General features: G+C 46.9%; 1 protein-coding gene across 1 annotated transcript in view; it reads right to left on the reverse strand.

Annotated features, from left to right (window-relative positions):
- LOC126942333 (nidogen-1) overlaps window positions 1-13,654 on the reverse strand; it is an 87,636-nt gene that overhangs the window by 34,190 nt on the left and 39,792 nt on the right. The window contains exons 8-10 of the mRNA XM_050769810.1: window positions 11,082-11,327; window positions 8,851-8,994; window positions 1,509-1,634 (exon numbers count right to left, since the gene is read on the reverse strand). Of these exons, the coding sequence (XP_050625767.1) occupies window positions 1,509-1,634; window positions 8,851-8,994; window positions 11,082-11,327 (516 nt within the window). The remainder of the gene's footprint in view (window positions 1-1,508; window positions 1,635-8,850; window positions 8,995-11,081; window positions 11,328-13,654) is intronic.

Consider the following 13,654-nt stretch of genomic DNA (forward strand, 5'->3'; position numbering starts at 1 on the left):
AAAAAGGAGGCTAGAGATCAGGGGAGAGGATGAGAGCCTGCCCGCAGCTGGCCTGTGTCCTCCTTGACAGCTCTGGAGGCACCTCCAAGAGCTCCATGGGTCACAGGAAACCAATGATCCGGTCTAATCACCTCATTTTACAGACGAGGAACTGAGCCCCAGAGAGGGTGCCTTCCTCAGAAGTAAATGTCTGAAGCAGACATTTGCCCAGCACCTGTCTTGCACCCCACCCTGCCCCTTCAGTGAGTGTGGACATCAGGAATGACTGGATCCAGAAACCTAGGTCACCATGCTCCACACAGGTGTCCCAGGATAGATCTCAGTTACTGTGCACACCATCACCCAGGGGATCAAGGATCCACTGCCCAAGCTTGAGCTGAAGTGTAATGTAAACGGTATGGTCATTAAAACTAAACTTTTGAATCTCCTTAGCCTCAAGCAGCAGAGAAAGAAATCATGCCAAATACACAGAAACTGATGTTCTTTACTGAGGAAAAAAAAACAAGCAGCAGTAACTTTAGCAGAGTGAAAATCTCAACTGTGCAGAGGCGACTGGCCTCCCTGAGCTCACAGATGTTTGGGTCACACTCAAAATATGAGAACTGCCTGTTCCCTCCCACCCTCAAGACACCACCTCACCCCAGGACCTTGGCAGCCTTACCCAAGCTTTGAGACAGAGCAAAAAGAAAATATTCTAGGGTTTGGTGAACAGTGAGGGAAAGGCAAGAAGATGGTTTGCTGACATGGTACAGGAGGAATCTGTTTTAAATTGGGGAGACATGTTGAGTTCAGATGCCCGTTTGACATGTCACCCTCCAGACCTGGGAACATGCTGGCCTTGGTCGTTCAAGAATCTTGAATGACCAGGTCAAAGTGCACCAAGAGGAAAAAGAGAAAGAATTTAAACAATCTGGCTGTTTGTGGCTGGCCCATCCTCATCACCACCAAAATCATCATTCAGCAAGAGCATAATTAGCCTAATTAACAGCTGCAACTTACTTCAATAAGGCTAAGAAATTATGCTGTTGCTCGCGGCTGGTAAAATTAAAATCCATAAATAGAATGACCCCAATTGGAATTTCAGATGTAACTCAGGTAGAATTCAATCTAAGATAGGTAATGATACAAAAGTACCTATAAGGTGGTTCCTCAATATGAATTCCAAGGCTACTGATTACTAGAAGAAACATGTCTAATAGCTTTATAGTTATTAAAAGCATAATAAAAATGATTAAAAGAAGTTTATAAGAGGCAAATGTAATGCAAAAGCTGGCAACAGGAGAGGCGATGGTATTACTAGTGTAGGCAATAACGTTGCTTACTCACTGTACTTGTGACTCTTCAGATAGTTGGAGGGCAGGGGCTAAGTCTGATTCATCTTTGTAAATTACCCTTCCCAGCTCCTTCCAACTTGACCAGACTCATTTTTACCTGGAACCAGACCTTTTGCACAAGAGCTAATGCACACCATGTGAATAATGTTTTGAGAAGTTACCTGGAGAACTTACCCACACACGTTCCCTCATCTGAAAACTGGTAGCCCTCCACACACTCGCAGCGGAAGGTTCCTGGGTGATTATTGCAGACTGCGTGGCTCCCACACACTGAGGGTTGTTCTGAACATTCATCAATATCTGCAGCAAATTTTTTTTTAATGCAGGCTTTTTTTAAACCTCTTCAAACATTACTGACTATAATAAAATAGCATTTTCACCTAACAATAGATCAATTTTAAAACAAATTTTTTTTTTTTTTTTTTTTTTTCCCGAGATGGAGTCTTGCTCTGTCGCCCAGTGCTGGAGTGCAATGGTGCGATCTCAGTTCACTGTGACCTCTGCCTCCAGGGTTCAAGTGATTCTCCTGCCTCAGCCTCCCCCGTAGCTGGGATTACATGTGCGCACCACCACGCCTGGCCAATTTTTGTATTTTTAGTAGAGACGAGGTTTCAACATGTTGGCCAGGCTGGTCTCAAACTCCTGACCTCGTGATCCACCCGGCTCGGCCTCCCAAAGTGCTGGGATTACAGGTGTGAGCCGCTGCCCCAGCCTAAAACAAATTTTCTATATACCAAAAGTAGTGTTAAATACAATTTTTGTGCATAACTGGAGAGAGTGATCCCCACACCCTTCTCCCAAAGAAACGTGTGCTTCCCCCACCTCTCCTGGAGTTAACTGCTGAGCTTGGGACCCCTGAACACGAGTCTCTCCCATTAGATTGCCAAATACGTGTTACAAGGACACAGAGACACATCTCTGGACTCTGAATACTGAGAGTCTCTGAATATTAAATATATTCTCAAGTCCTAAACTTGAGAATTTCAAGTCCTATATTTAAGTCCTAAACTTGAGAGTATATTTAAATATGCTGTTATTCAAAAATATTACTTTCTCCATTACTGTTACAAAGGAAAGTTGAACAATTTACAGCTTAATTGTGAATTTTTGAATATTATCTAGGGCTTAATGGACTAAAAGGGAAGTCATTCACTCATAAGACTATAAATGAACTAGGAGAGTGATGTCCTTTTCTATGACAATACCACAGCCACCATCATGGGGTAACATGGAGTAAACAAACATAGGCTTTGGAGTTGGACCTAGCTAGGTTCAAATCCTGCTTCCTTTAGCTACTAACTTGTGTGGTCTTGGGCAAGTTATCCAACTACTCAGCCTCAGTTCCCCCTTTGGTAAATAAGTATAATACTACTTATCTTGAGGGTTATATAAGTATAATACTACTTATCTTCTGCAGATTACAGAAAATAGATGGAGGCCCCAGCAATGCTCCAGCCAGCCAGCTATGATTATACTAACCAGGGATTCATCCAACACCCCAGCCATGGTGATGAATTCAGCTGACTCTGGGAACACGGCCCTCAGATGGCCGCCAGGCTTTGGGTGCCAGGCTGTGGCTACCACTCATGTAAGGCTGGTTAGCCCAGGCAAGAAACTGAGCTAACCTGTCATCCCCCTGGTTACGTGGCCACTGATGGGGGCTGAAATGAACAGTTACACAAGGTTCTTCCCACGTCAACCTGTCAACCTCATACTCAGAGTGTAGACAGCTACTTCTGGCATTACTAAAACCCTGAGATGTGCATGAGGAGGGCCTCCCAAAGTGCTGGGATTACAGGCATGAGCCACAGCTCTTAGTCTAAAACAAATTTAGACATGTTTTAGACCTAAAACAAATAAGACATATTTCTCATAATGGCTGAGACCACACAACTCTTCCACCACTCATAAATCTCTTCCCCAATGCTTTCATGTGAATCTTTGACACATGGGAGTCAAAGCCTCCTATGTCCACCTTCAATGGCCAGTCTAGCCAGGCCTTTGTTGGTGAGAGAAATGTCCTGCTGGCCTATTGGTCAACATTGCACAAGACAAGCATTCTTGCCACATCAGCCCCATAGTTTGTCCTGTACCCAGGCAAATAACCAAACCAAGTGCTACTCAACTTTTAGAGATTATACTGATACGTGTGTGTTCTGTGACGTGTTTAAGACACAAGGTCTCAGTACTGAACCAGGCACAGCCAGAAGGTTCTGGAACAAAGCCCCTCCCAAAGCAGGCTCTTACGCAAGCTGAAGCTGGGGATGGCCGTGGGGGAGGAGTGCACCCAGCACGTGTGGACTTCACAGCTCCATCCATCAGCTGCCGCTCCAACATGGGAGAAAAAAGGGGCTTCCTGTGTCCACTGCCTCTGTGCTGCAACTCTCAGAGGACACTCCCAGCACAGATGTCTGGAAACATTGTACACATTGCAGGGCTCAGTGACTTAGACTCTATTGTCAAAGCACGAGAGCACAGAGCAGCAGTTTTCAATCAAGAAGACAGAGCAAAATCACAGGGGATCTTCTTCAAGCTCTGTTCCTGACTGGGAACATTTATGCAAGGGGAAGCTGTGTTTTGAAAAAGGCTTCTATGTTGACCAGGCTCTTCTCTCTCGCCCTACCTGAAAAGCTATCAACAAATAAGACCTCAGGGCTGCTGAGATGATGGAGGCGATGGTTCCCTAACACAGCCTCCTCCTCCATGCAGGCTTACACACACATGCTGGACTAGATAACACCCTTTCTTAAGGGACAAGACCCTAGCAATTCAATTTCCCAGCTCATGGTCTTCGTAGTTTGGAAATTAGTTCATGGTCTTCGTAGTTTGGAAATTCTTCCTAATTTAAATCTTCTCTTCTAGGGCCAGGCGAGGTGGCTCATACCTGTAATCCCATCACTCTGGGAGGCTGAAGCAGACGGACCACCTGAGGTCAGGAGTTCGAGACCAGCCTGATCAACATGGTGAAACCCCATCTCCACTAAAAATACAAACATTAGCCGGGCGTGGTGGCATGTGCCTGTAATCCCAGCTACCTGGGAGGCTGAGGCAGGAGAATCGCTTGAACCCAGCGGGTGGAAGTTGCAGTGAGCCGAGATTGCATCATTGCACTCCTGCCTGGGTGACAGAGCAAGACTCTGTCTCAAAAAAAAAAAAATCTTCTTTTCTATAAATTGAAGCCAGGTCCTTAACCCTTTCTTCAGTGGAAATTGTAAAGTGTCAACTGTCTCTCATAACATACCACAGTATCTGCTGGAAAATGATGATTCCTATTATTTAGCATCTGGTCAACCTCTTCTCTGGAAAGAGATTTCCTTTCACAGGATAACTTTCTAACTCAATAGGAAAATCCTGGATCCTTCTTGTCATTGCTGCCTCCTTTTTGACTTTTTTCAGAGTGGCTACTTTTCACATATTTTCAACAACTGTAAGTTTCTCCAATTTTTCCCTTTCACAAAGGCCAGGCTCTTACAGGAGAAGAGTCTCATTGCCAATTTGCTAAATGCCTTCTACATACTCAACGATTACTCAATGAGAGATGAGCCAAAACTATCTCTACAGGCTCTAAATTGAGAAACAGTGGGAGCCATCCTGCCATGGACCAGAGAGAATCACAGAGCTCTGTGAAATCGTCTCCAAATTACTGTGGAGGTTCACTGTGCGACGTCTCACCAAAACCACCCTTGTTTGGGGTGTCATATACCATTATGTCAGCGCTGCACACCGAATCACAAAGGCTCATCCTCATTCTCCTCTAACGCACTTCCCAGGTCAAAATAACACATGAAGTGATCTGCTTAATGCAATTTCCTATTTTAAGCCTCATGTCTCGATGCATTAACACTTCAAGGCATGTTCTAGTGACCCAGAACAATAAGTGTCCTGACTGGGAATACGCTCGCATTCCACGGAGGTAATAAGCCAGAACGAACACTCACCACGGGACAAAAGCAAGTCTACATGCAACCACCTGTCTTCCTGGACAAGGATATTAGAGGATTTTCTAGGATGGTGCAGACTACATAAGGGATGGCTGGTTGTGCCTTCTGAAGTGAAGCATTCCCACTGTGGCAAGCTCAGGCACCAAGGGCAGAATTAGCCAGGAGGTCACAGTTCAACATTGGCAGACCGGGTTACTTCCACACTTTACTATCCAGGAGGCTTACGAAGTTGAAGCATGGCTGTGTAACGAGGAGGCGTGGATCGGTGAAGGAGCCCCACCCCCGCACACTGACCGTCTTCGCAGCCTGGGAGGGCCCCTGTTCACACACACACACACACACACACACACACACACACACACCACGGCATCATGCTGCTTTGAACTGGCCAGAGCCAATTTAGCCATTCAAGGCTGTCAGGCTCTTTGCAGGATATACTGGGAAACTGATGATTGTAGGTGAGTAGGCACTATGTCCCCTCCCTAGCGATACATTACCAGGAAGGTGAGTCTCAGACTGAATTCTACCACTTACAAAGCTATCAGCAAGCTGGCCAAACATACCGCCTGTACTATGCGCACAAGTTCCTGACCTCCAGTATTTCAGACATCCTGACAGGCACCTTGCATGGTAGGTTCACTATGAAGCAAACACCGCAAGGCCCTGACAGCAGGATCTTCTAACCTTCATGTTACATCAGCACACCAAATCTGCCATTAGCTGCAGCTGCTGGATTCCAGACCTCAGGCATGATTCCCAAATCCTGAGACTGCTGGGTTTGCCAGATTCTTATACCTCAGTCAAGCAGGGGTAGAGGGAACTGTTCATTTTTCTGGCCAACCATATGTGAACACACTATTCATCCCACTAGGGAAGCTTCCTTCTAGCGTTCCTTATGCTCATTAGTGAGCCCTGTCACTAATTGCAGGCTTAAATAGCACTGCTTGAAGCACTTGGCATTCTTGCCCTTGGTAGTGGACTGACTTCCCCTTGGCAGTAGATTAAAATTTAGTAACAAACAAATATCAAGCTGCCTACATGAAAGTATTTGAACTTAAGTTATAAATAATAAAATAACTGCAACTAGAAGATGGAGTAATACAGATGCTTGAGTCAGAGACTTGTGTTCAAATACTATTTGTCACAGCTCACTTTAATGAGCCTCAGTTTTCTCGTCTATAAGAAAAGAGTGTTGGGAGGCCAAGGCAAGTGGATCACTTGAACCCAGGAGTTTGAGACCAGCCTGGGCAACATGGAGAAACCCCATCTCTACAAAAAATACAAAATTAGCCAGGCGTGGTGGCACACCTGTAGTCCCAGCTATTCGGGAGACTGAGGTGGGAGGATCACCTGAGCCCAGGAGGTTGAGGCTGGAGTGAGCCAAGATCGTGCCACTGCACTTCAGCCTGGGCAACAGAGTGAGACCCTGTCTCAAAAACAATAAAAATAAAATAAATAAATAAATAAATAAATAAATAAATAAATAAATAGAATGAAACTCACACCCATTAGGATGGCCCCTATTTTTTTTTTTTTTTTCTGGAGACGGAGTCTCACTATCACCCAGGCTGCAGTGCAGTGGTGTGATCTCCGCTCACTGAAATCTCTGCCTCACGGGCTCAAGCAATTCTCCTGCCTCAGCCTCCCAAGTAGCTGGGACTGCAGACACTCGCTACCACGCCTGGCTAATTTTTGCATTTTAGTAGAGACGGGGTTTCACCATCTTGGCCAGGCTGGTCTTGAACTCCTGACCTCATGATCCATACGCCTCGGCCACCCAAAGTGCTGGGATTACAGGCATGAGCCACTGCGCCTGGCCTCCTATTTTAAAAAGCACAGAAAACAAGCATTTTCAAGGAGATGGAGAAATGGAAACACTTGTGCACTGTAGGTGGGAACATAAAATGTTGCAGCCACTATGGAAAACGTGGTGGTGGTTCCTCAAAAAATTAAAGATGGAAAGGCTAGGCATGGCAGCTCACGCCTGTAATCCCAGCACTTTGGGAGGCTGAGGAGGGCGGATCACTTGAGGTCAGGAGTTCGAGACCAGCCTGGCCAACATGGTGAAACCCCGAATCTACTAAAAATACAAAAATTAGCCAGGCATGGTGGCGAGCACTTGTAGTCCCAGCTACGCGGGAGGCTGAGGCAGGAGAATCACTTGAGCCTGGGAGGCAGAGGCTGCAGTGAGCCAAGATCACACCACTGCACTCCAGCCTGAGCGACAGAGCAAGACTCCATCTCAAAAAAAAAAAAAATTAAAGATAGAATTACCACATGATTCAGCAATCCCACTTTTGAATGTATACCCAAAAGAACGGAAAGCAGGAACTTCAACAGACATTTGCACACCCACGTTCATAACAACATTATTTGCAATAGCCGGAAGGCGGAAGCAACCCATGCGCCCACTGATGGATGGCTAAACAAAACGTAACACGTACATGCAATGGAATATTATCTAATCTTAAAAAGGAAAAAAATTCTGACACATGTGACAACATAGGTGAGGCTTGAAGACATTATGCTATGTGAAATAAGCCAGTCACAGAAGAACAAATACAATATGATTCCACATATGCAATCGTTAGAATAATCAAATGTATAGAGACAGGAAGTAGAATGGTGATTGCCAAGGACTAAAGGAAGGGGGAAATGCGAGTTGTTGTTTAATGGGTACAGAGTTCGTTTTGCAAGATGGAGAGTTCTGGACATGGACAGTGGTGATGGTTACACAATAAAACGAATGCATGTAATGTTACTGAACTGTACACTTAAAAGGTGTTAAAATGGTATATTTTATGTTACGTATATTTTACCACAATCAAACAATTTTTTTTTTAAATAAAGGAACAAAAAATCAATTTCATTAGAGTTGTTGAAGAATTAAATGAGATGATGTTTGTGAAGCACTTAGTTCAAACAGCGCCTGGGTAAATTACAGCTATCGTTATATTACTGATGTTATCATTAACAGCTGACTTACAACTTCCTTTAAAACTGTGCATTCTTAAGATGGAGTGGAGTGCTGCGCGCGGTGGCTCACGCCTGTAATCCCAGCACTTTGGGAGGCCGAGGCTGGCGGATCACGAGGTCAGGAGATCGAGACCATCCCGGCTAACACAATGAAACCCCTTCTCTACTAAAAATACAAAAAAATTAGCCAGGCGTGGTGGCAGGCGCCTGTAGCCCCAGCTACTCGGGAGGCTGAGGCAGGAGAATGGCGTGAACCCGGAAGGTGGAGCTTGCAGTGAGCCGAGATCGCGAGATCGCGCCACCGCACTCCAGCCTGGGCAGCAGAGCGAGACTCGGTCTCAAAAAAAAAAGATGGAGTGGAGTGTGGCCTTAGGAATTCTACTCTGCTGCTTAGATCAGATGAAAGAATGGGCCAGTACTCCTGAGTCTACCCACGAGAACAGTGAATGTGAAGCATAAATGATTCAGGCCTGGCATATCCACCAGTATTTATCTCATCAGTGCTTCCTTGCTGCACCCAGTTCTCTGGCTTACTGAATCTGGATGCCTCCTCCTCGCCTGATTTCCCAGCCCCAACAAGTCAGAATCAAAGGCTGTACCGTAGCAGGTCCGCCCGTCTCCTCGGAATCCGATGGAGCACTCGCAGGTGAACTGTGTCCTGGGACCAGGGCGACAGGCCGCGTTGGTGTCACACCCATGAGTGCCGATGTAGCAGGGATTCTGAAGAGCATCAGGGGAGCCTTCTGTGAGGGCAGAGACATTGGAACCAAGTGAGTCTTCAGGAGCTCTTGCAGGTTTCCTTCTTCCACAGAAAGTCAACCACAACTGGGGAGCAAGAAGGTGATCACAGAAGAGCAGAGTGGAATGGGACACCAGCCAATTCCTGTGTTGCCCTGGGGCAGGACCAGCATGGCCCCCGCCCCCCGTTTTTGTAAATAAAGTTTTATTAGGAACCAGCCACGTCCATTTGTTAATGTGTGGTCTATGGCTGCATTTGTGCTACCATGGCAGAGCTGACATGTCGTGATAGAGACTGTATAGCCAGCAAAACCTAAAATATCTACTATCTGGTCCTTCACCAAAAATGCACCGACTCCTGATGCCTGGAGCCACAGGTGCTACAGGAGGGAGAACGCCTACCTTCTTTCTGCTTCATAAAGTTAAAGCGAGGACGAATTAATTAGCTGGAGAAATGATTTGGATATAGAGGAAGAATCAAAGACAACTGAAAAAAAGGAAAGATTTTAAGGCCCAGACCAGACCCAATTATACGGGATGTAATGTATGTAAAATTTCTTTAAGCCCCGAGGCTTAAAGATACGGACAAATGTGAAGTCTGACACCGGTATGTCACAAAAGCTCACTAAACCTCAGCTCCTTCCCGACAGCCGGGAACGGGCAGAGACCGGACCACGGCGCCAGCCGGGAACGCGCAGAGACCGGACCAAGGCCCCAGCCGGGAACGCGCAGAGACCGGACCACGGCGCCAGCCGGGAACGCCCACAGACCGGACCACGGCGCCACCCGGGAACGCCCACAGACCGGACCACGGCGCCACCCGGGAACGCCCACAGACCGGACCACGGCGCCACCCGGGAACGCCCAGAGACCGGACCACGGCGCCAGCCGGGAAGGCCCAGAGACCGGACCAGGGTGCCAGCCGGAAACGCGCAGAGACCGGACCACGGCGCCAGCCGGGAACGCCCACGGACCGGACCACCGCGCAAGCCGGAAACGCCCAGAGACCGGACCACAGCGCCAGTGGTGTGCAGTCACAGGGCAAGCGTTTGTTTTAGGCTCCCTCCCTAATTTTATTTAATTTCCTCGGGCACTAACCACACAATTCAGTTGCTTTTTTTTTTTTTTGAGACAGCCCCGCTCTGTTGCCCAGGCTGGAGTGCAGTGGTGTGATCTTGGTTCACTGCAACCTTCGCCTCCCAGGTTCAAGCGATTTTCCCGCCTCAGCCTCCCCGAGTAGCTGGGATTACAGCCACACACCACCACGCCCGGCTAAATTTTGTATTTTTAGTAGAGATAGGGTTTCTCCATGTTGGCCAGGCTGGTCTCAAAGTCCTGGCCTCAGGTGATCCATCCAGCTTGGCCTCCCAAAGTGCTGGGATTACAAGCGTGAGCCACCACGCTCGGCCCTACAATTTCTTTTTGCTATTGCACCTGGCCCTACAATTTCTTTTTTTCTTTTTCTTTTTTTTTTTTTGAGCCACAGTCTCACTCCATTGCCCAGGCTGGAGTGCAGTGGCGCAATCTCAGCTGACTGCAACCTCTGCCTCCGGGTTCAAGCGATTCTCCTGCCTCAGCCTCCCAAGTAGCTGGGATTACAGGCACGTGCCACCATGCCTGGCTAATTTTTGTATTTTTAGTAGATACGGGGTTTCACCATGTTGGCCAGGCTGGTCTCGAACTCCTGACCTCAAGTGATCCACCCACCTCAGCCTCCCAAAGTGCTGGGAAGACAGGCGTGAGCCACTGCACCTGGCCTACAATTTCCTTCAAGGTTGAATATTAAAGGGTTTTAAAAGCCCTGCCAATGCCAGCAGTAGCCTTAAGAGGGTCCACTCTGTAAGGCACCTCAACAGGTTAGCATTCTGCACTTTACTCTAAATAGGATCATGAATAGGCCTTTGGTTGGAAGAACAGACAGGCAGCTTTTCGAAGAATCACAAATAACAAGACATTTTTTTTTCCTGCCAGAAAATATTTTAGCATAATTTTCTTCTATAGACTGCAAGTAAGAGACCAAAAATAATGTCAAAGAGTGGGGTTTTAAAAAATGCATGAGCACCTGTGCCCAGCATGAGCTGTGTCCCCTTACCCCTCACAGGCCCAATGGAGTTGCTGAGAGCATAGCGCAGGATCCTCTCCTCCTGGTTGTACAGGACGAACACGCTGTCCACCGAGAGCTGCTGGGTGCTGGGCAGGGCTGGGCGGGAGTCATCGTGGACGCATTCCTGGAAGGTGATTGTCTGGCGCCACTGGTAAGTGTAGACGCGGGAAGGAGCTGGCCCCTCTCGGTCCGGCTCTGTCACTGTGTACTCCCGGGTGGAGGAGGAAGTGATCACTGCAGAGTGGGAAGGAGGGAGGGGACAAGGCAGGAAGACAAAGGGAAGATGGTTAAGGATTCAAGAAGCTGAATCAAGGGCTTTGAAAGCACCAATGGCATTCCCTGCCCATAAGGCTACCAGACGACAGATCAGACAGAACAGCTTAAATAAGACCATTTGTTTGTACTCGGTCTGAGTCTATGAAATACCTGGATTTCCCAAATGATCATTGGCATCATTCATATTATGTATATTTGTTGCTTTTCTCATCAATTGGTTCTCAGTAAGTTTTGAAAACTCCCAGAACTAGAGATGAAGGTCAGGTGGAGAGGACACACACTTGGAAAGAGATGCCCCTGAATTCACACTTAGTACCACTCACAAGCTGTGTGGCCACTGGCTGGTGACTCAACATCTTTGATCTCAATTTTTTTTTTTTTTTTTTTTTTTTTTTGAGACGGAGTCTCGCTCTGTCGCCCAGGCTGGAGTGCAGTGGCCGGATCTCGGCTCACTGCAAGCTCCGCCTCCCGGTTTACGCCATTCTCCTGCCTCAGCCTCCCGAGTAGCTGGGACTACAGGCGCCCGCTACCTCGCCCGGCTAGTTTTTTGTATTTTTTAGTAGAGACGGGGTTTCACCAGGTTAGCCAGGATGGTCTCAAACTCCTGACCTCATGATCCGCCTGTCTCGGCCTCCCAAAGTGCTGGGATTACAGGCTTGAGCCACCACGCCCGGCCTGATCTCAATTTCTAATACAAAATAGGTCAAGGTGAGGATCAGACCAGGTAATGTATGTAAAATTTCTGGAATCAAGCAGACTAATAGTGTTAATAAGATAAGCTACCATTTACTGAGCATTTACTCTGTCACGACGTGCTAACTGCTTTAGATAGGCTATCTCAATTATGATTCAATAAATGGTGATTTCTTTTTCTTATTTTATTTTATTTTATTTTTTGACACAGAATCTTGCCTTGTCACCCAGGCTCGAGTGCAATGGCACAATCATGGCTCACTGCAACCTCTGCTCCCTGGGTTCAAGCGATTCTCCCACCTCAGCCTCCTGAGTAGCTGGGAGTACAGGCGTGTGCTATCACGCTTAGCTCATTTTTTTGTATTTTAAGTAGAGACGCGGTTCCACCGTGTTGGCCAGGCTGGTCTTGAACTCCTGACCTCAAGTGATCTGCCTGCCTTGGCCTTCCAAAGTGCTGGGATTACAGGTGTGAGGTACCACGTCTGGCCAATAAATGGTGATTTCTACATACTGCTCTAGACCAAGCCGTTCTGCAATACCAAAAAAATGAGATATTAAATGAGTTTCAGTAGCCAGGTTTGGAAAAATTACTAAAGCACAGTGAGCAAGCCTGAACAGAGGAGAGGAGAGACAGTCTTCCCCACTCAGAAGAGGGCCTGCTATGGCCCATATGACAAAACCCTCAACTTCCCGTTTTTTTTAAAAAAAAGAAGCATAAAAGACTCTTTATATTTTTGTGCTCTGCTGCAGTTTTCTCCATAATAGAAGGATAAAAGCCAGAGGATAAATAAAAGATCAGTGTAAGCTGCCTCCTATCCAGCTCCCACACGCCAGAAAGGCCATTCAGCTGCAAGCCGGTTGCGACTGTGGTCCTGTTGCTCATTCCTCCTCTTCTCCACTGTCTCCCAGCTCCCCAGGAGAACTCAACCAAACCACAAAACTCCAGTAATTGCTTCAACCTTTCTGAACAGCAATTTAATGAGAGCCTTTAAAAAGGTGGCCAGGCACGATGGCTCATGCCTGTAATCACAGCACTTTGGGAGGCCGAGGCGAGAGGATCACTGGAGGTCAGCAGTTTCAGACCAGCCTGGGCAACATGGAGAAACCCTGTCTCTACTAAAAATACAAAAAGTTAGCCATGCCTGGTGGTGGGCTCCTATAATCCCAGCTATTTCAGAGGCGGAGGCAGGAGAATCACTTGAACCTGGGAAGCGGAGGTTGCAGTGAGCTGAGATCACACCACTGCACCACAACCTGGGTGACAGAGCAAGACCCTGTCTCAAAACAACAGCAACCAAAACCAAAACAAAACAAAAAACAAAGGTGTTCTTAACCTGGGATTCAATGACCCCCGTAGGAGTTCACATTCATGAATATTCAGTGGGTCTCTATGTGAGCAAGACACTGTCTCAAAAATAAAATAAAAAAATTAAAAACTCCTGTTGTTTGACTCAGCACTTCTATTTCTAGGAATTGAGTCTTAGAAAGAATCAATGTGGCCAAGATTTATGATTAAGATGATCATTTCAACTCATAATAAGAGGGGAAAATGGAAGCAACCCAAGCTTTAGGAAGTAGAAGAATGGTTTGAA

This window comes from Macaca thibetana, chromosome 1 (genome assembly GCF_024542745.1).
Source record: "Macaca thibetana thibetana isolate TM-01 chromosome 1, ASM2454274v1, whole genome shotgun sequence".
Classification (NCBI taxonomy): Eukaryota; Metazoa; Chordata; class Mammalia; order Primates; family Cercopithecidae; genus Macaca; species Macaca thibetana.